The sequence below is a fragment of the Ranitomeya variabilis genome, chromosome 6 (assembly GCF_051348905.1).
Source record: "Ranitomeya variabilis isolate aRanVar5 chromosome 6, aRanVar5.hap1, whole genome shotgun sequence".
Classification (NCBI taxonomy): Eukaryota; Metazoa; Chordata; class Amphibia; order Anura; family Dendrobatidae; genus Ranitomeya; species Ranitomeya variabilis.
In genome coordinates this window covers 243,670,714-243,693,103 of record NC_135237.1, presented here as the reverse complement: position 1 = coordinate 243,693,103, position 22,390 = coordinate 243,670,714, and the positions used below count along the sequence as shown (strand labels likewise).

General features: G+C 42.8%; 1 protein-coding gene across 1 annotated transcript in view; it reads right to left on the bottom strand.

Annotated features, from left to right (window-relative positions):
* ZNF830 (zinc finger protein 830) overlaps positions 1–22,390 on the bottom strand; it is a 255,034-nt gene that overhangs the window by 34,839 nt on the left and 197,805 nt on the right. Inside the window, exon 9 of the mRNA XM_077269538.1 lies at positions 6,145–6,221. Within this exon, the coding sequence (XP_077125653.1) occupies positions 6,145–6,221 (77 nt within the window). The remainder of the gene's footprint in view (positions 1–6,144; positions 6,222–22,390) is intronic.

Genomic DNA, 22,390 nt, shown 5'->3' with positions numbered 1-22,390 from the left:
TTTCTTGGCTGTGTGCTTTGGGTCGTTGTCTTGTTGGAAGATGAAATGACGACCCATCTTAAGATCCTTGATGGAGGAGCGGAGGTTCTTGGCCAAAATCTCCAGGTAGGCCGTGCTATCCATCTTCCCATGGATGCGGACCAGATGGCCAGGCCCTTTGGCTGAGAAACAGCCCCACAGCATGATGCTGCCACCACCATGCTTGACTGTAGGGATGGTATTCTTGGGATCGTATGCAGTGCCATCCAATCTCCAAACGTCACGTGTGTGGTTGGCACCAAAGATCTCGATCTTGGTCTCATCAGACCAGAGAACCTTGAACCAGTCAGTCTCAGAGTCCTCCAAGTGATCATGAGCAAACTGTAGACGAGCCTTGACATGACACTTTGAAAGTAAAGGTACCTTACGGGCTCGTCTGGAACGGAGACCATTGCGGTGGAGTACGTTACTTATGGTATTGACTGAAACCAATGTCCCCACTGCCATGAGATCTTCCCGGAGCTCCTTCCTTGTGGTCCTTGGGTTAGCCTTGACTCTTCGGACAAGCCTGGCCTCGGCACGGGAGGAAACTTTCAAAGGCTGTCCAGGCCGTGGAAGGCTAACAGTAGTTCCATAAGCCTTCCACTTCCGGATGATGCTCCCAACAGTGGAGACAGGTAGGCCCAACTCCTTGGAAAGGGTTTTGTACCCCTTGCCAGCCTTGTGACCCTCCACGATCTTGTCTCTGATGGCCTTGGAATGCTCCTTTGTCTTTCCCATGTTGACCATGTTTGAGTGCTGTTCACAAGTTTGGGGAGGGTCTTAAATAGTCAGAAAAGGCTGGAAAAAGAGATAATTAATCCAAACATGTGAAGCTCATTGTTCTTTGTGCCTAAACTACTTCTTAATACTTTAGGGGAACCAAACAGAATTCTGGTGGGTTGAGGGGTTGAATAATAAATGACCCTCTGAAAAGACTTTTCCCAATTTAAAAAAAAAAATAAACAAAGAAATAACATTCTTTTTTGCTGCAGTGCATTTCACACTTCCAGGCTGATCTACAGTCCAAATGTCACAATGCCAAGTTAATTCCAAATGTGTAAACCTGCTAAATCTGCAGGGGGTTGAATACTACTTGTAGGCACTGTATATATATGTGTGTATGTGTACGTGTATATATATATATATATATATATATATATATATATATATATATATATATATATATATATATATATATGTATATATATATATATGTGTATGTGTATATATATATATATATATATATATATATATATATATATATATATATACATACATATATATATATATATATATATATATATATATATATATACATACATATATATATATATATATATATATATATATATATATATATATATATATATTACACACACACACACTTTTTTTTATCTATTGTACCCATTAATAAATATTATTATGAAATATAACAAAAAAAAACACACAAACAATAGGATTTGGAATAGCCGGGTCCGGAATCACCCAACATATAAAAAAAACTGTTCAAAAGGTTAACCCATTTAGTGAACACCGTAAAAAAACAAAAAACAAAATAAAAAGTTAGGCAATCAAACAATGCTTTATCATACTGCTGAACAAAAAGTGGAATAAAAAGCAATCAAAAAACGAATGTAAATAAAAATGGTATAGCTGAAAACGTCATCTTGTACCGCAAAAAACAAGCTGCTATACAGCTCCATCAGTGGAAAAATTAAAAAGTTATAGTTCTTAGAATAAAGCAATGCAAAAACATATTTTTCTCTATAAAATAGTAATTGTGTAAGGGCCCCAAAAAATGAAGAAAAAAAAAACTATAAAAATCAGGTATTGCTGTAACCGTAGTGACCCAAAGAATAAAGCTTCCTTATCACACGTGGAAAGACATTAAAAAAAAGCCCAAAAAACAATTCCTGCATTATTCTTTTTTGTTTATTCTGACTCCCAAAAATCGGAATAGAAAGCGATCAAAAAGTGTCATAAGTCTGAAAATGGTACTAATAAAATCATCAACTTGTCCCACAAAAAATAAGCTCTCACATGACTATGTCAGTAGAAATATGGAAAAATTATAACTCAAAATATGGGGATGCAAAAAAAAACAGATTTTGAAAAAAACAAAAGGGTCTTTTAGTGCCTGATAGCAGCAGAACATAAAAACTCGATGTGGTATTGCTGCAATCACACCGACCTGAAGGATAAAGTTGCCTAATTACTTATACCGCATGAGAAATGGAGTAAAAAACAAAACTTATTTTTCACCTGCTGTTGATTTTTTCATTCTGCCTCCTAAAGATCGCAGTAAGGCTCAGCTCACAATTATCCTGCGCTCTACTCTGAGCGCTTACACCGGGGTACATTTCTGAAATACCGGATTCGGACGGAACTCCCGACGGAAGAAAAACCATAATGAGGCAGATGGTGGCACTGTGGACACCATAGGACCTGTGATATGGCGGTGTCCATCTTTTTATTAGGTGTGCATAAAAGTGCCATCGGCAACAGTTTTCTGCACCTATGAAAAAAAAGCACATTGCTGAACTAAGGCCAGATGGAGGCCAGATTATCTCTGCTGCCTCATTACAGTGAATGCCTCCCTCAGGGATTTTATCTGGATTACGATACATGAAGATTTAAAGGGAAACCCCGATATAAGTACTAAGCTTAGAGCGCCGGATAAATGTTATCCAAATTGTTACGTAAAACATTCCCAATAAAAGCTTCAATTCATTCCACATAAAAAAGCAAGTCCTCAATCAGGTCCATCATCTGTTAATGGAAATATAGGGGGTTTCCACGTTACTGGTAGCACAAAGGCTCTGGAAAAACGAAATGGCAATTTCTCCCCCACCCACAAAGAAATTCAGCAAATTCTGTGCTCCCAAATCCAAATGACCCCCTGCTGTCTGAGCCTCAGTGTGCCTAATCCACATTTAACGTCCACATGGTTGGCATTTCTGCAACGATGTGGGCCCGCTTAATTTACTGGCGCATGAGCTGGGCATAACATGCTGGTCACTACAACAGCAGTTTGCAATTTTCACTCAACAAAAACATTCACTGCTGCTTGTTTCTGGAAAACACCCATTGAGTCAAAGTTGTCACTACACCTGTAAATAAATTCCCAAAGGTGCATAATTTCCAAAATGGGGTCACTGAAGGGGGATTCTGCTTTTCTGTCACTTAGGGACTCTGTATATGTAGAAAATTCTGCCCTCCAGGATGCCTCCTGCTTAATGGTACTGCCAATAGCGCTCTGTCCCTGCCGAGTCTCGCCGTATGGCTAAGCAGTACTGTACAAACTTGGGGTATTTCTACATTCACCAAAAATTGTGGGACAAATTTTGGTGCCATTTTTACTCATTTCCCAGTGTGAAAATGTAAAACCTGTTGCTAAAAATAAATTTATTTTTGTCTTGATTGCCCAATTTGATAAAAACCAGTGACTCACCTGTGGTGTCGATATGATCACTGCACCCCTATATGAATTAATTGAGAGGTGTAGTTTGTAAAATGAGGTCACTTATGGGGGGGTTCTCCTGTTCTGGCACCTCAGGGACTCTGCGAATGTGACATGGCATCCTCAAACGAGTCCAGCAAAATGTGAACTCCAATATGGCGCTTCATCACTTTTGAGCTTTGCACTGTGCCTCAAAAGTAGTTTTCGACCACATATGGGGTATCTGCGTACTCATTAGAAATTGCAGTACAAATTTCGAGGTCCGTTTTCTCCTGTTATCCTTGTGAAAATAAAAAAAATTGGGGCTAAATAACATTTTTGTTGGAAAAATTTGATTTTTTTTATTTTCACCACTCTACGTTATAAACTTCTGTGAAGCAGCTGGGGGTTCAATGTGCTCAACATACATCTATATATATATATATTCCTTGAGGGGGGTCTAGCTTCCAAAATGGTGTCATATGTGGGGGGTTTCCACTGTTTAGGCACATCAGGGGCTATAGAAACGAGACATGACACCGGCAGACCAAAGTCTGCGTTTCACAACGTCACTCCCTTTTCTGAGGCCTGTCGTGAGCCTAAACAGTATTTTACCCCCCACATATGGGGTATCTGCGTACTCAGGAGAAATTGCACAACAAATTGTATGGTGTAATTTCTACGGTTACCCTTGTGAAAATGCAAAATTTGGAGCTAAAAATAAGATTTATCTGGGAAAAATTTGTTTGTTTTTTTTTATTTTCACGGCTCAACGTTATAAACTTCTGTGAAAGTGACATAACATCCGCTAATTATTCCGGCAAATTTTGCATTCAAAAAGTCAAATGACGCTCCTTCCCTTCCAAGCCCTGCAGTGCATCCACATATTAGGTATCTGCGCACTCAGGAGAAATTACAGAACAAACTGTATGGTCCATTTTCTCTTGTTACCCTTGTGAAAGTAAAAAAATTTGGTCTAAAGGAAAATTTTTGTTGGGAAAATGGGATTTTTTTTTTATTTTCACAGCTCAATGTTATAAACTTCTGTGAAGCACATAGGGGATCAAGGTAAGTTCCCTGGGGGGGGGGGGGTGTCTAGTTTCCAAAATGGTATAAGTTGTGGGGGATTTCCACTGTTTAGGCACATCAGGGGCTCTTAAAACACGTCTGTTAATCATTCCAGCAAATTTTGCATTCAAAAAGACACACAGCGCTCCTTCCTTTCCAAGCCCTGCCATGCGCCCAAACAGTAGATTTTCCCCACATATTGGGTATTGGCATACTGAGGAGAAATTTCACAACAAATTTTGGAGTTCATTTTCTCCTGTTACCCTTGTGAAAATAAAAAATTGGGGGTGAACAGATCATCCATTCTGTAATGCTGTAGATAAGCCCCCGATGTATCCTGAAAGATAATAACAACAGGTTAGATTATACTCACCCAGGGACGGTCCCGCTGCGGTCCGGTCCGATGGGCGTCGCGGTCCGGAGCCTACTATCTTCATATGCGGACGTCCTCTTCTTGTCTTCCTGCCGCGGCTCCGGCGCAGACTTACTTTGTCTGCCCTGTTGAGGGCAGAGCAAAGTACTGCAGTGCGCAGGCGCTGGGCCTCTCTGACCTTTCCCGACGCCTGCGCACTGCAGTACTCAGGAGCCGCGGCAAGAAGACGAGAAGAGGACGTCATCGTATGAAGATAGGAGGCGCCAGACCTGGACTGCGACGCCCCTTCGGACCCGGACAGCACCAGGACCGCCCCTTGGTGAGTATAATATAACCTGTTTTTCTTACCTTTCAGGTTTACATCGGGGGCTTATCTACAGCACTACAGAATGCTGTACATAAGCCCCTGATGCCGGTGGCCTTAGCTCATACACGATTTTTGGGGTGACAGATTCCCTTTAATCCAGATAAGTCATACCACAGCAAAACATTAATAAATAACATTTCTCTCATGTTACATCAGTGCTATTTGTAAAATGTTATTTTATTTTGTTAGCATTTTAGGAGGTTTAAAAATTTAGCAGTAATTTTTCATTTTTTTAAGGAGATTTACAAAATTTATTTTTTTAGGGACCTATTTATGTTTGAAGTGCCTTTAGGGGTCCCATATATTGGTAAACCCCAAAAAGTGATACCATTTTAAAAACAGCACCCCCTGGCATACTGAAAACTGCAGTCAGGTAGTTTATTAACCCTTCAGTTGCTTTTCAGATATTAATGCAAAGTGGCATGAGAGAAATGAAAACGTGTATTTTTACCACGTAAAATGCCACTAACTTCTGAACAGGTTACAACAGCCGTCAGACTCTAAGGTCGCTATTTGGCCATGAATTGCCATCGTAAAAATCAGGACCACACAATCATGATCTGAGGGCACCAATTTGGATAAAGACACTCTGTTAACCATTTATATGATGTAGTCACTATTGACAGCGGCATCTAAGGTGTTAAATAGATATGGACGGTGCTAATGCTGATCGTGGCTGATGCAGCAAATTGTCAGCTATAGTGTACAGCCCACAGCTGCTGGATTGTCACCTGTATGGGGAAATTATTCTCTTATATCGCAGGTCAGTTAAAAGACGTATTGGCGGTCATTAAGGGGTTAAAGATACCCTGTAAAACACAATATAAAAACCTTGAAAGTACAGAGGAGAAAAAAAAAAGTATTGTCAGTGCTCACATTTGTTCATCAATTTCATCAATTTGACGATCCAATCGACCTTCCTCATCCTCTTCAGCCACAATTGCTTCAGAAACCTTCAACACAAATTTTAGAAAATAATTTAATAAAATCCTCACCAATGATTCTCATATGATAATTTCAGTGGTTGTAAAATAATGCTACTCCATTATCATACTTCCTTGGAACAAAAATGGCTACATTGATTTCTGCATAATCACCACCATTCTTACTGGTTTGGACTTGGATGTACACTTTGTGCCTCACTTCCTAACGTACCACTCAGGTTTTCTTGTTATTTTACCTCCTCATAGGTATCAATAGCCTATGTTCCCTCTATGTACTAAAATCAGTAGCCAACTTTTACTATCTCCAACGACGTTCCAGTCCTTCTCCACCATCATGACTAACAGACGTTACTTTCTCTCAATCTAAGTCTATGGGAACCTTGCTCTGAGTCTCACAGACTTACATGGAGAAGTGACTTCTGGTCTGTACAGCAAGCACTGGAAGGATCCAGTAGTCACAACTACGGTCACGTGTTCCAGGGGAGACGGGAATGGCCCTGGAAATGTCAGAGGACTGCACACAGGGAACACACACTTATGTTACCTATGCAGAGGGGAAATTCTGTCATATGGAAGGAAAGCGAGCCTGAGTGCAGCATGGGATGTTAGGTTTGCCGTTCCCTGCTAGTCGTTGCATGGAAATTAAACACTTTTACAGGTCCACAGAAAGTACTCCATCACTCAGTTTACAGGGGGACACAGAGGAGGGTATATGTTCCCTAGGCCCAAGGGTTTGCCCCTCTTGCACAGCCTATACTCATTGAAACATGAGCTGATGAGTTTGTGCCAAGGTAAGTAATCAAACAAGATGAAAACCAAATTGTAATGGCTCAGACTTTGGAACTTCAGACTTTTATCAACCAGTTAAGTCTGCATTAAAAATAATGGAAAAACAATGATTGTGCGGGACATGTGCCTCCAATAAAGTCAGCGAAAAAGTTATTTCACAGGGTCTTATATCACTCACGTCAGTAGGAAACACAAGACTATGGGAGGGAAGAAAAATAGAACAGCTAAGATGGCTACTTTGCAACCTAGACTTAAGATTACCTTACATAACTACCCACATGGTATTGCTTTATTACAAGGTGGAACTTTTCCTTTGAGGCTTGTATTTTTGGACGTCTACTTAGATTGAAATTATTCCATGTAGGTCACCGTTCATGCGTTTTTATTTATTAATTAATTTTCTAGTTTGATAACAGCGAATGGTTAATAGTTAAGTTGCAACTTTGGAGGGAATACTGATCGGATAAGACATCTTATCCTGTGAGCTGGCTAACACAATAGTGCTTTTCAGCTTTTCTAACCCGATTGTGTAAAACAGATATGAAGTAGGTTGCAATACACCCAATTGTTGTAAGATTAAAACTGTGGGCTTGTCCCCCCAAAAAAAACCTTTGCTCTCCTTGAACATCGGTATTATGCAATCACTTGGTGGAACCACACTCCCAAAAGGAACATATGCAGGGGCAGAGATATCCTGGAAGTTGGGAATCTCATAATTTTCTGAAACTAAAGCCACATCCCACATCTTGATCCACATGAGGTCATCCAGGGGAGATGTGTGAGTGTAACTTAAGTGCTGATAAAAAGACAAAGCAAATTATGATCTGTGTTCAATGCAGGGAGATATATATCTGTGTAGGCATGATCTACGTTCCATATTTCGCTTGAGGTTTCTCAATCAATGTGCTACCCTTCGATAAGCTCTGAGCCATTTCCATGACACAGATTTAGTAAGCTCTTTTGTTAATCCTTTTTATTTTATTGTATATGCTGTATTAGTGTGTCACCTGTGTAAAATATTTTCTATATTTTTTGCTAACACTGCCTGTCTTTCTGACTTAAATATAAAATGTAATAGTTCTGTTCCTTTTGTTCTGTAAATTACATCCCGAAGCCATACACTACTAGAGATGGGCAAACCCGAACAGTAAAGTTGCGCTGTCACGTACTGTAATAGCAGGCTGCTACTTTTAGGCTGAGGGGCCCAATATCCATGACCCCTTACCAGCCTGAGAGAACCAGCCCCCAGCTGTCTATTTTAGCAAAATTAGTTGTAAAAAATGGGAGGACCCCACGATGTTTTCTTTAAATTATTTATTCAAATAATTAAAAAATAATGCGTGGGGACCCCTCTATTCTTTATAATTACCCTTGCTGAAGCTGACAGCTGATGGTTGCAGCCCCCAGCTGTGAGTTTTGCCTGGCTGGTTATCAAAAATAGGGGGGAACCCACGCCATGTTTTTTTTTTTTATTATTTATTTACAGCACAGGAGCAGCTGATGAATACTCCCATCCGCAAGCTCCTGCTCTCGCTGTTATTAGCGGCAGCAGTTGTCGGATGATAGGATCAGTAATCCCATCAGCTGACATTAGACCAGAGGTAAAGTTTATACCTTCGATCACAGCTGAGCGCTCGCGCTGTCTGACAGGCGGGGACAGTTTCACCGCTGATCAGAAGCAATGTTTGCTGTGTTGTCATGCACATTACAGCGCAGCAAACACTCATCATTTTTCTGTCAATATGGCCATGTGGGGGCTTATCTTTTGCGGGACAAGTTCTACTTTTGAACGACATCATTGGTTTTACCATGTCGTGTAACAGAAAATGTAAAAAAAAGTCAAAGTGCGATGAAATTGCAAAAAAAGTGCAATCCCACACTTGTTTTTTCCTTGGCTTTTTTGCTAGGTTCACTAAATGCTAAGGCTGTGCACACGTTGCGGATTTGATTGCAGATCCACAGGGCTTTTTGCCGCACACAATTGCATCAAATCCGCAGTGTAGTGCACAACCAATGTAAGTCTATGGGAGCCGCAGACTTGTTGTACACATGCTGCGGAAAAGGCCGCACCGAAAAGCAGCTTTTTTTTTTTCCGGAGCATGTCACTTCTTTTTTGCCAAACTGCAGCGTTTATGCACCCATAGACTTTCATTGAGTCGGGCACATCCGCAGCAAAACCGCAGATGTAAAAAAGATGTGCAGTTTAGATGCGGATGTGGGTCCGAGAAACACTGCAGTTCGGGAGGATGGAAGTGTGTGGGCGGTGACGGTGTGCTTGTATGTGTGTGCGGACGGGGTCTGCGGGCTGTTCGGATGTGTGCGGAGCTGTGCGGGACTGTTCAGGTGTGCGCGGGGTCTGCGGGCTGTTCGGTTGTGTGCGGGGGGTCTTTTGGTGTGTGTGTGCAGGCATCATCCGATGGGACTACAAGTACGCAGCATCCAGTCTGCAGCTAATTCGGATGTAATCCGGACAGTGGACACGCACCCTACACTATCCATACATCTATCAATAGATATATCTATTCAGATATATCTATAGATAGATATAGGAATAGGTAGATGTATGCATCTATAGATCTATCTATATGTAGATCTGTCTATCCATTTCATCTATCATCTACAGGTATATGTCTATCTGTGTGTAATTGAGTGTGGGTTGGACAATTATGACATCACAAATCGTTTTTTTTGGTCAATAATAATCTTTATTTAGCTTTCAAAAATGCATACAAAAACGCACAAAAAACACGCAAAAACCGCAACAAAAACCGCACCAAGAACTGCATCAAAACCACACAAAAACATGAAAAAAACGTGAAAAAAATGCATCCAAAACGCAGCGGCGTTTTCTGCAAGGAGATGCAGATTTTGTGCAGAAAATTCTGCACCCAAATCTGCAACGTGTGCACACAGCCTAAAACTGACCTGCCATTATGATTCTCCAGGTCATTACGAGTTCATAGATACCAAACACGTCTAGGTTATTTTTTATCTAAGTGGTGAAAAAAAATTCCAAAGTTTGCTAAGAAGAAATAAAATAATTGCACCATTTTCTGATAAACGTAGCGTCCATATGTTCTGAGATATCGGGTCGGGTGAGGGCTAATTTTTTGCGTGCCGAGCTGACGTTTTTAATGATACCACTTTTGTGCAGATACGTTCTTTTGATCGCCCATTATTGCATTTTAATGCAGTGTCGCGGCGACCGAAAAAAGGTAATTTTGTCTTTTGATTTTTTTCTCTCGCTATGCCGTTTAGCGATCATGTACATTTATTTTTGTATTGAAAACAGCTGACATGTTCCGGCTTTGAAGTGGGCTCACCGCGAAGCCCACCTCAAAGCGGGGGATACTGCCAGCTGATGTACTATTCCGTCAGCTGGCAGAAAGGGGTTAATGAACAATGTTTCAGTTAAAAAAAAAAAAAAAGAAAAAAAAAATGGCGTGGGCTCCCACGAAATTTTCTGCACCAGAGGGGGAAGGCCGACGGCCGGGGGCCAATATTTGTAGCCTGCTATGAATATCAGCCCGCAGCTGTCTGCGTAGCTTTTACTGGCTATTAAAATAGGGGGATCCCCCCAAAAAATGACGTTGGGTCCCCCTATATTTTATAGCCAGAAAGGCTACGCAGACAGCTGCGGGCTGATATTCATAGCCTAGAGAGGGGCCATGGATATTTGGATATTGGTCCCCCCCACCCCGGCTACAAATACCAGCTCTCAGCCACCCCAGAAATGGCGCATCTGTAAGATGCGCCAATTCCGGCACTTAGCCCCTCTCTTCCCACTCCCGTGTAGCGGTGGGATATGGGGTAATAAGGGGTTAATGTCACCTTGCTATTGTAAGGTGACATTAAGCCGGGTTAATAACGGAGTGGCGTCAATAAGACGCCTATCCGTTATTAATCCAATAGTAATAAAGGGTTAATAAAACACACACACATTAGGAAAAAAGTATACTATTCTTCATTTAACCATACTTACCATCCTTCAGAGCCTGTAAAAAACGTAAAATAATAAACCGTATACTACCTGTCCGCCGTAGTCCAATTAATAACGAGTGTCCCACGACGATCTCCCCTATAGAACAGTGACATCGGGTGATGTCACTGCTCTATAGGACCCTCAGTGACACACTGACAGGAGACTGTTATGACCCCAATGGCGAGGGTCTCAGAGGAACGTGGAAGTCTGCAGAATACAAAAATCCAGCTCATAGGGCAGTGGTAACTGGGTTGACCATATATCTACTCCTAACGCCAACACTAGAAGTAGCCGGGGATCATTCCTACGTTGATTCTAGATGACACGCGCCAGCCGGAGAATCTAGCTACCCCTAGTAGAGGAAAACAAAGACCTTTCTTGCCTCCAGAGAAGGGGACCCCAAAGCTGGATAGAAGCCCCCCACAAATAATGACGGTGAGGTAAGAGGAAATGACAAACACAGAAATGAACCAGGTTTAGCACAGAGAGGCCCGCTTACTGATAGCAGAATAAAGAAAGGTAACTTATATGGTCAACAAAAACCCTATCAAAATCCACACTGGAAATTCAAGAACCCCCGAACCGTCTAACGGTCCGGGGGGAGAACACCAGCCCCCTAGAGCTTCCAGCAAAGGTCAGGATATAGATTTGAAACAAGCTGGACAAAAATACAAAACCAAAACAAATAGCAAAAAGCAAAACGCAGACTTAGCTGATATAACTGGAACCAGGATCAGTAGACAAGAGCACAGAAGACTAGCTCTGATAACTACGTTGCCAGGCATAGAACTGAAGGTCCAGGGAGCTTATATAGCAACACCCCTAACTAACGACCCAGGTGCGGATAAAAGGAATGACAGAAAAACCAGAGTCAAAAAACTAGTAACCACTAGAGGGAGCAAAAAGCAAATTCACAACAGTACCCCCCCCTTAGTGAGGGGTCACCGAACCCTCACCACGACCACCAGGGCGATCAGGATGAGCGGCATGAAAGGCACGAACTAAATCGGCCGCATGAACATCAGAGGCGACCACCCAGGAATTATCCTCCTGACCATAGCCCTTCCACTTGACCAGGTACTGAAGCCTCCGCCTGGAGAGGCGAGAATCCAAGATCTTCTCCACCACGTACTCCAACTCGCCCTCAACCAACACCGGAGCAGGAGGCTCAGCAGAAGGAACCACAGGCACAATGTACCGCCGCAACAAGGACCTATGAAATACATTGTGAATAGCAAACGACACAGGAAGATCCAGACGAAAAGATACAGGATTAAGGATTTCCAATATCTTGTAAGGCCCAATAAAACGAGGTTTAAATTTGGGAGAGGAGACCTTCATAGGAACAAAGCGGGAAGAAAGCCATACCAAATCCCCAACGCGTAGTCGGGGACCCACACCGCGGCGGCGGTTGGCAAAGCGCTGAGCCTTCTCCTGTGACAACTTCAAGTTGTCCACCACATGATTCCAGATCCGCTGCAACCTATCCACCACAGAATCCACCCCAGGACAGTCAGAAGGCTCCACATGACCCGAAGAAAAGCGAGGATGGAAACCAGAGTTGCAGAAAAAAGGCGAAACCAAGGTGGCGGAACTAGCCCGATTATTAAGGGCAAACTCAGCCAACGGCAAGAATGTCACCCAATCGTCCTGATCAGCAGAGACAAAACACCTCAAATAAGCCTCCAAAGTCTGATTGGTTCGCTCCGTCTGTCCATTAGTCTGAGGATGGAAAGCAGACGAAAACGACAAATCAATGCCCATCCTACTACAAAAGGATCGCCAGAACCTGGAAACGAACTGGGATCCTCTGTCTGACACAATATTCTCAGGGATGCCGTGCAAACGAACCACGTTCTGGAAAAACACAGGAACCAGATCGGAAGAGGAAGGCAGCTTAGGCAAAGGAACCAAATGGACCATCTTGGAGAAGCGATCACATATCACCCAGATAACGGACATGCCCTGAGATAGCGGAAGATCAGAAATGAAATCCATGGAGATATGTGTCCAAGGTCTCTTCGGGACAGGCAAGGGCAAGAGCAAACCGCTGGCACGAGAACAGCAAGGCTTAGCTCGAGCACAAGTCCCACAGGACTGCACAAATGACCGCACATCCCTTGACAAGGAAGGCCACCAAAAGGACCTGGCCACCAGATCTCTGGTGCCAAAAATTCCCGGGTGACCTGCCAACACCGAGGAATGAACCTCGGAAATGACTCTGCTGGTCCACTTATCCGGGACAAACAGTCTGTCAGGTGGACAAGACTCAGGCCTATCAGCCTGAAATCTCTGCAACACACGTCGCAGATCCGGAGAAATAGCTGACAAGATAACTCCATCTTTAAGAATACCAACAGGATCAGCGACTCCAGGAGCATCAGGCACAAAGCTCCTAGAAAGAGCATCGGCCTTCACATTCTTTGAACCTGGTAAATACGAGACAACAAAATCAAAGCGGGAGAAAAACAATGACCAGCGGGCCTGTCTCGGATTAAGGCGTTTAGCAGACTCGAGATACATCAGATTTTTGTGATCAGTCAAGACCACCACACGATGCTTAGCACCCTCGAGCCAATGACGCCACTCCTCAAATGCCCATTTCATGGCCAACAACTCCCGATTGCCCACATCATAATTTCGCTCGGCAGGCGAAAACTTCCTAGAGAAAAAGGCACAAGGTTTCATAACAGAGCAACCAGGGCCTCTCTGCGACAAAACGGCCCCTGCTCCAATCTCTGAAGCATCCACCTCAACCTGAAAGGGAAGTGAGACATCGGGCTGGCACAAAACAGGCGCCGAAGTAAACCGGCGTTTCAACTCCTGGAAAGCCTCCACGGCAGCAGGAGCCCAGTTAGCTACATCGGAGCCCTTCTTGGTCATATCCGTCAAAGGTTTCACAATGCTAGAAAAATTAGCGATAAAACGACGGTAGAAGTTAGCGAAGCCCAAGAACTTCTGAAGACTCTTAACTGACGAGGGCTGAGTCCAATCAAGAATAGCTCGGACCTTGACTGGGTCCATCTCCACAGCAGAAGGGGAAAAAATGAACCCCAAAAAGGGAACCTTCTGTACACCAAAGAGACACTTTGAGCCCTTGACAAACAAAGAATTTTCACGCAAAATTTTAAAGACCAACCTGACCTGCTCCACATGCGAATCCCAATTATCAGAAAAAACCAAAATATCATCCAGATAAACAATCAAAAATTTATCCAGATACTTCCGGAAAATGTCATGCATAAAGGACTGAAAAACTGAAGGCGCATTGGAGAGCCCAAAAGGCATCACCAAGTACTCAAAATGACCTTCGGGCGTATTGAATGCGGTTTTCCATTCATCACCTTGCTTAATGCGCACAAGGTTGTACGCACCACGAAGGTCTATCTTGGTGAACCACTTGGCACTTTTAATCCGGGCAAACAAGTCAGACAACAGCGGTAAAGGATACTGAAATTTGACAGTGATCTTATTTAAAAGCCGATAATCAATACAAGGTCTCAAAGATCCGTCCTTTTTTGCCACAAAAAAGAATCCCGCACCAAGAGGGGAAGAAGACGGACGAATATGTCCTTTCTCCAGAGACTCCTTGATATATGAACGCATAGCGGTATGTTCAGGTACCGACAGATTAAACAGTCTTCCCTTAGGAAATTTACTGCCTGGGATCAAATCTATAGCACAGTCACAGTCCCTATGAGGAGGCAGTGCACTGGACTCAGACTCACTGAATACATCCTGATAATCAGACAAATACTCCGGAACTTCCGAAGGCGTAGAAGAAGCAATAGACACAGGCAGGGAATCCCCATGAATACCACGACAGCCCCAACTTGAGACTGACATAGCCTTCCAGTCCAGGACTGGATTATGGGTCTGTAACCATGGCAGCCCTAAAACAACCAAATCATGCATTTTATGTAAAACCAGGAAACGTATCACCTCGCGGTGTTCAGGAGTCATGCACATGGTAACCTGTGTCCAATACTGCGGTTTATTTGCTGCCAATGGTGTAGCATCAATACCCCTAAGAGGAATAGGATTTTCTAATGGTTCAAGAGTAAAACCACAGCGCTTAGCAAATGAGAGATCCATAAGACTCAGGGCAGCACCTGAATCTACAAACGCCATGACAGGATAAGATGACAGTGAACAAATCAAAGTTACAGACAGAATAAATTTAGGTTGCAAATTACCAACGGTGACAGGACTAACAACCTTAGCTATACGTTTAGAGCATGCTGAGATAACATGTGTAGAATCACCACAGTAGTAACACAAGCCATTCCGGCGTCTATGAATTTTCCGCTCATTTCTAGTCAGGATTCTATCACATTGCATTAAATCAGGTGTCTGTTCAGACAACACCATGAGGGAATTTGCGGTTTTTCTATCACATTGCACCGAATTAGGTGTCTGTTCAGACAACACCATGAGGGAATTTGCGGTTTTGCGCTCCCGCAACCGCCGGTCAATTTGAATAGCCAGTGCCATAGTATCATTCAGACCTGTGGGAATGGGAAAACCCACCATAACATTCTTAATGGCTTCAGAAAGGCCATTTCTAAAATTAGCGGCCAGTGCACACTCGTTCCAATGTGTCAGCACGGACCATTTCCGAAATTTTTGGCAATACACTTCAGCCTCGTCCTGCCCCTGAGACATAGCCAGCAAGGCCTTTTCTGCCTGAATCTCAAGATTGGGTTCCTCATAAAGTAAACCGAGCGCCAGAAAAAACGCATCAAGATCAGCCAATGCCGGATCTCCTGGCGCCAGCGAAAAAGCCCAATCCTGAGGATCGCCCCGTAAGAACGAAATAACAATTTTTACCTGCTGAGCAGAATCTCCAGATGAACAGGGTCTCAGGGACAAAAACAATTTACAATTATTCATAAAATTCCTAAACTTAAACCTGTCTCCGGAAAACAGTTCAGGAATCGGTATTTTAGGTTCTGACCTAGGATTTCTGATAACATAGTCTTGTATGCCCTGCACACGAGTAGCCAGCTGGTCCACACTTGTAATCAAGGTCTGGACATTCATGTCTGCAGCAAGCATAGCCACTCTGAGGTAAAGGGGAAGAAGAAAAAAAAAAACTCAGAATCTTCTTTCTTATAATCCCTCTTCTGCAATGCATTAAACATTTAATACTGGCCTGGCAAACTGTTATGACCCCAATGGCGAGGGTCTCAGAGGAACGTGGAAGTCTGCAGAATACAAAAATCCAGCTCATAGGGCAGTGGTAACTGGGTTGACCATATATCTACTCCTAACGCCAACACTAGAAGTAGCCGGGGATCATTCCTACGTTGATTCTAGATGACACGCGCCAGCCGGAGAATCTAGCTACCCCTAGTAGAGGAAAACAAAGACCTTTCTTGCCTCCAGAGAAGGGGACCCCAAAGCTGGATAGAAGCCCCCCACAAATAATGACGGTGAGGTAAGAGGAAATGACAAACACAGAAATGAACCAGGTTTAGCACAGAGAGGCCCGCTTACTGATAGCAGAATAAAGAAAGGTAACTTATATGGTCAACAAAAACCCTATCAAAATCCACACTGGAAATTCAAGAACCCCCGAACCGTCTAACGGTCCGGGGGGAGAACACCAGCCCCCTAGAGCTTCCAGCAAAGGTCAGGATATAGATTTGAAACAAGCTGGACAAAAATACAAAACCAAAACAAATAGCAAAAAGCAAAACGCAGACTTAGCTGATATAACTGGAACCAGGATCAGTAGACAAGAGCACAGAAGACTAGCTCTGATAACTACGTTGCCAGGCATAGAACTGAAGGTCCAGGGAGCTTATATAGCAACACCCCTAACTAACGACCCAGGTGCGGATAAAAGGAATGACAGAAAAACCAGAGTCAAAAAACTAGTAACCACTAGAGGGAGCAAAAAGCAAATTCACAACAGGAGACAATGGCTCCTGCAGTGCATCACTGAGGTTACTCTAGTTCACTGGTCTCACTTTATGGCAAAAAGCTGCATGGGAACTTTCTCACACAGCAATGCCATAAAGTGAGACTGGGGACTATTTTTTCACAGAGGCGTAGGAATACATTGTGGGGAATACATTGTGGAAGGATACCTTCCTCCCCTCATTGTGTTCCTGGGGCCCCTGGAGAGCAGCTGCATCAGCTCATGCTCCTGCTCTCCATGGGAGATCGTCGAGGGACACACGTTTTAATTGGATTTCTGCGGATCAGGGAGTATATTGCTTGTTTATTATTTTAATATTTATTACAGATGACAATGGCTTCGGGGAACAAAGTGACAAGTGATGGTGAGTATGTACTCTATGTTACCTGTACTGTATGTCTATATGTATGTTGCTTGTATGTACTGTATGTATGTAATGTATGTGGCATATTGCATGATGTCACATGTCGCCGCATGGCGCATGTCGTCGCATGGCGCATGCTGCATGTCGTCGCATGTTGTCACATGTTGCTTGCTGCATGTCGTCGCATGGTGCATGTCGTCGCATGGCGCATGTCATCGCATGGTGCATGTCGTCACATGTCACTTGCTGCATGTCGTCGCATGGCGCATGTCGTCGCATGTTGTCACATGTCGCTTGCTGCATGTCGTCGCATGGCACATGTCGTCGCATGGTGTGTTGTGAATTCCGTTCTTGGGCTCCCTCTGGTGGTTGTAAATGGCACTTTTGTGAATTCTGCCCTTGGGCTCCCTCCGGTGGTTTTAAGTGGAACTGCTGCTCCTTGGATTTAGCTTAGCAGCTGCTTCCACTGATCGTCTCTCCTGCTCTGCTATTTAGCCTGGCTCTGATCTTCAGCCAGTGCCAGCTGTCAATGTTTCTTGGTTGGATTCAGATCTCTCCTTGGATTTCCTTGATAGTCGGTCCAGTTCAGCAAAGATAAGTCCTTGCATGTTCACTTGTTGTCCTCTTGCTGTGGACTTAATCATTCAGCTCATTTTATGTTTGCTCTACTCCAGCTTGTCAGTATTCAATATTCAGTTAAGCTGGAAGCTCTGGGGAAGCAGATTTGCCCTCCACACCGTTAGTCAGGTGTGGAGATTTTTTGTAAACTCTGTGATGGATTTTTCTAGCTTTTAATACTGACCGCACAGTATCCTTTCCTATTCTGTCTATCTAGTTAGAAGTGGCCTCCTTTGCTAAATCCTGGTTTCATTCTGTGTATGTCATTTCCCTCTCCACTCACAGTCCATATTTGTGGGGGGCTGTCTGTCCTTTGGGAATTTTCTCTGAGGCAAGATAGCTTTCCTGTTTCCATCTTTAGGGGTAGTTAGTTCTCCGGCTGTGACGAGATGTCTAGGGAGTGACAGGAACATTCCACAGCTACTTCTAGTGTTGTGCTAGGTTCAGGAACTGCGGTCAGTAAAGATACCATCTCCTCAGAGCTCGTCCCATGTTGCTCCTTAACCACCAGGTCATAACAATGGTGCATGTCATCGCATGTTGTCACATGTCGCTTGCTGCATGTCGTCGCATGCTGCATGTCGTCGCATGTTGTCACATGTAGCATGTCGCATGGTACATGTCGCATGCTGCATGATGTCACATGGCGCATTTCGTCGCATGGCGCATGTTGCCGCATGTTGTCTCACGTCGCATGGTGCATGTCACATTTCGCATGCTGCATGTTGTCGCATGCTGCATGTCGTCACATGTCCTGTATGTGTGTTGTATGTATGCATGTACTGTATATGTGTTTTTTTTTTGTTTGTTTTTTTTTTACATTCAACACATTAGCCGGATGATGGGACTACTACTGTCCCATCATTGGCTAATGTGTCACTGATTGTCACTGTAGCACGCAGAGCCCGATGGAACTTGTAGTCCATTCGGACGATGCCTGCACACAGAGACGACGACGCCACCACCACTGCACAGCCACACTCCAGCACCTTCGGTTTCACCGCACAGACCCCCGCCGTCGCACAGGCCACCACCACCGCACCGGCCGCCGCCTCCGATGCACCGGCCGCCACCGCGGCACCGGCCGCCGCTGACACACCGGCAGCCGCACTGGCCGCTGCAACGAACGCCGCCACGGCACTGGCTGCCGCACATCTCGGCACATGAGCGCGGCCGGCCAGCAGATCCCAGCCTCGGGGGGATACATTGGAGGGTTAACTGAAAGTAGTGGACAACCCTTTTAAGGTGTGGTGCTTGCATTTGGAAGGTTTTGCTGTGAAGTAAACATGCGGTCAAAGGAGCTCTCCATGCAGGTGAAACAATCCTCCAAAAAAACCATCCGAGAAATTGCTACAATATTAGGAGTGGCAAAATCTACAGTTTGGTACATCCTAAGAAAGAAAGCACTGGTGAACTCATCAATGCAAAAAGACCTGGGCGCCCACGGAAGACAACAGTGGTGGATGATCACAGAATAATCTCCATGGTTAAGAGAAACCCCTTCACAACAGCCAACGAAGTGAGCAACTCTCTCCAGGAGGTAGGCGTATCAATATCCAAATCTACCATAAAGAGAAGACTGCATGAAAGTAAATACAGAGGGTTCACTACACAGTGCAAGCCGCTCATAAGCATCCAGAATAAAAAGGCTAGACTGGACTTTGCTAAAAAACATCTAAAAAAGCCAGCACAGTTCTGGAAGAACATTCTTTGGACAGATGAAACCAAGATCAACCTCACCAAGAATAAGAAGAGAAAAGTATGGTGAAGGCGTAGTACAGCTCATAATCCAAAGCATACCCCACATCATCTGTAAAACACGGCGGAGGCAGTGTGATGGCTTGGGCATGCATGGCTGCCAGTGGCACTGGGTCACTAGTGTTTATTGATGATGTGACACAGGACAGAAGCAGCCGAATGAATTCTGAGGTATTCAGAGACATACTGTGTGCTCAGATCCAGCCAAACTGATTGGTCGTCGTTTCATACTACAGATGGACAACGGCCCAAAACATAAAGCCAAAGCAACCCAGGAGTTTATTAAAGCAAAGAAGTGGAATATTCTTGAATGGCCAAGTCAGTCACCTGATCTCAACCCAACTGAGCATGTATTTCACTTGTTAAAGACTAAACTTCAGACAGAAAGGCCCACAAACAAACAGCAACTGAAAACCACTGCAGTGAAGGCCTGGGAGAGCATCAAAAAGGAGGAAACACAGCGTTTGTTGATGTCCATGAGTTCAAGACTTCATGCAGTCATTGCCAACAAAGGGTTTTTAACCAAATACTAGAAATTAACATTTTATTTAAAATTATTTAATCTGTCCAATTACTTTTGGTTCCTTTAAAAACAGGGTGGTGCATGTTAAGGAGCTGAAACTCCTAAACTCTTCAACCAATTTTAATGTGGATACCCTCAAGTGAAAGCTGAAAGTCTGAACTTCAACTGCATTTGAATTGTTTTGTTTAAAATTCATTGTGGTAATGTCTATAACCAAAATTAGAAAAATGTTGTCTGTCCAAATTATATATGGACTTAACTGTACATAAATTACATGAGTTGAAATCAGAGGTGTATATACCATACGCTCTCCATTCATTTCCCAATAACTGGCCTAGTAGTGAAAACAGCCTGCGGTCTCCTCAGTTAAATTGGTCAATTGTGTAATTGTCCTGACGATAGGGGGCAGCAGGGGGCAGCAGTGGGCCGTTTGTGCAAAAAGGTAACAGTGGGATGTTTCAGCGTGACCTCCCCGGCTGCAATCTTTGACATATATGTATCACTTGTTTGTGAGAACTGCATTTTTTAATGTATTTTTTCTATACTTGGTAGATACATGTAGCTGAGCATGCTAATTGTTTTTTGGTGAAGCGAGTGGTGACATGTAGCCTCTCTTCTCGGTGTGATACATCCAACCAATGACCATAACAATCCAATAGGCTATGGCATCCTTGCATGTCACCAGACCCTTGCAAGGACAATGAAGAATTAGTTTAAAAAAGTTGGTCCCGAGGAAAAAGGAGCTATGAGATAAGTAGACCTAAAAGACTTTAACCAAATCCAGCAGATGTATTCGGTAAGTTCACACTATGTGGTTTTTCAGCATTTTTTTCTGCATCAAAACCTGATATCTTAGCAGGAAAGAAGCTGCTGACAAAAAGCATGTTTTCCTTCTTTTTGCTTGCGTTATTTGTGGCGGCTTCGGCATGCTAATTTGTCTCTTGTGCATGCTGATAAAGTTTAGAGTTGAAAAAAAAGTCCTATTCCATAGAATCAGGTTTTGGCACAAAAACGCAGAAAAGAATGATACCTTTGGTTTTGGTGCGTTTTTTAATCACCTACTCAAGTCAATGGGCGAAAAACGCTGAAAGAAGTGACATACTCTATTGTCTAAAAAAAAATGCAAAGAACAAAATACCGATGACAAAAAACAATGTGTGTGCATGAGATTTCTGAAATCTCATTGACTCTGCTGGTACTGTAAAATGCAGCTGAAAATTAGCATAAAAAACTTAGCAAAAACACCTAGTGTGAAGCATGTGAGAGACATTGACAAAGCCCAGACATGTGAAGATCCATCCCAACTTAAAACTATACCACGGCACTTATTTCAATGCCACAATAGTAATTCTAGCCTATTAAAGGTTAAAGGCATTGATATAGTTTAAATGGGCCTGAGGGGAGGAGATTTGGATAAAACTTTAGCCAAATTAGAATGTAAATGGATCTATAGGCTGGGAACAGTGGCCCCGTATGGGTTAAACGAAAGTTTTGGTTTCAGTGCCTTCCTGTAATCACCATATTAGTCTGTCTTATCAATTGTTGTTTTTAGGGGTAGAGGGTTTGATTATAAGGTATTTATTTTATTAATTTTATATTCTTTAGTTTCTTATAGGATACTTTCGTCTTGTTCTGTTTGTGTTATGACTGAGATCCTGCTTATAATGAAGGGGCTATCAACAAAACTTTGTTGAATTGAAATCTATAGAAGAGACTTATTACATCTATGATAAATGTTTCTGCTGTATCCACGCTGTATAAGTGCCTCTTTAATTCTCTTTATAAAATGATTATTTAAACTGTCATGATTTGATTAGTATAATAGGGACTTTGAAAATTGCATATATAATGATTTATGAACTGAATTTTACTAGGTTTCTCATATAGCACTTAATATTAATGACATGTTAGTATTATCTTTTATATTTTAGTAATTTAGCTTAGTGTATTTGGCTTCTAGTTTTATAAATGATTAGCACTAATGTCACTTTATATATAAATAATGTATTATACTATATTAGCACTGTAGTCACTTTAATTTAGAAATATGATTATATAGAATGGATATATTATATTTGTCACTTTTTATTATAAAATATAAATGTATATTAAATTAGTCACATTTATTATTATTATTATAATTTATTAATAAATTTAGCCACTATTAAATATATTTATGAAGCACAGCATGAATTACAGCTAGCATGAGTAACTCTAA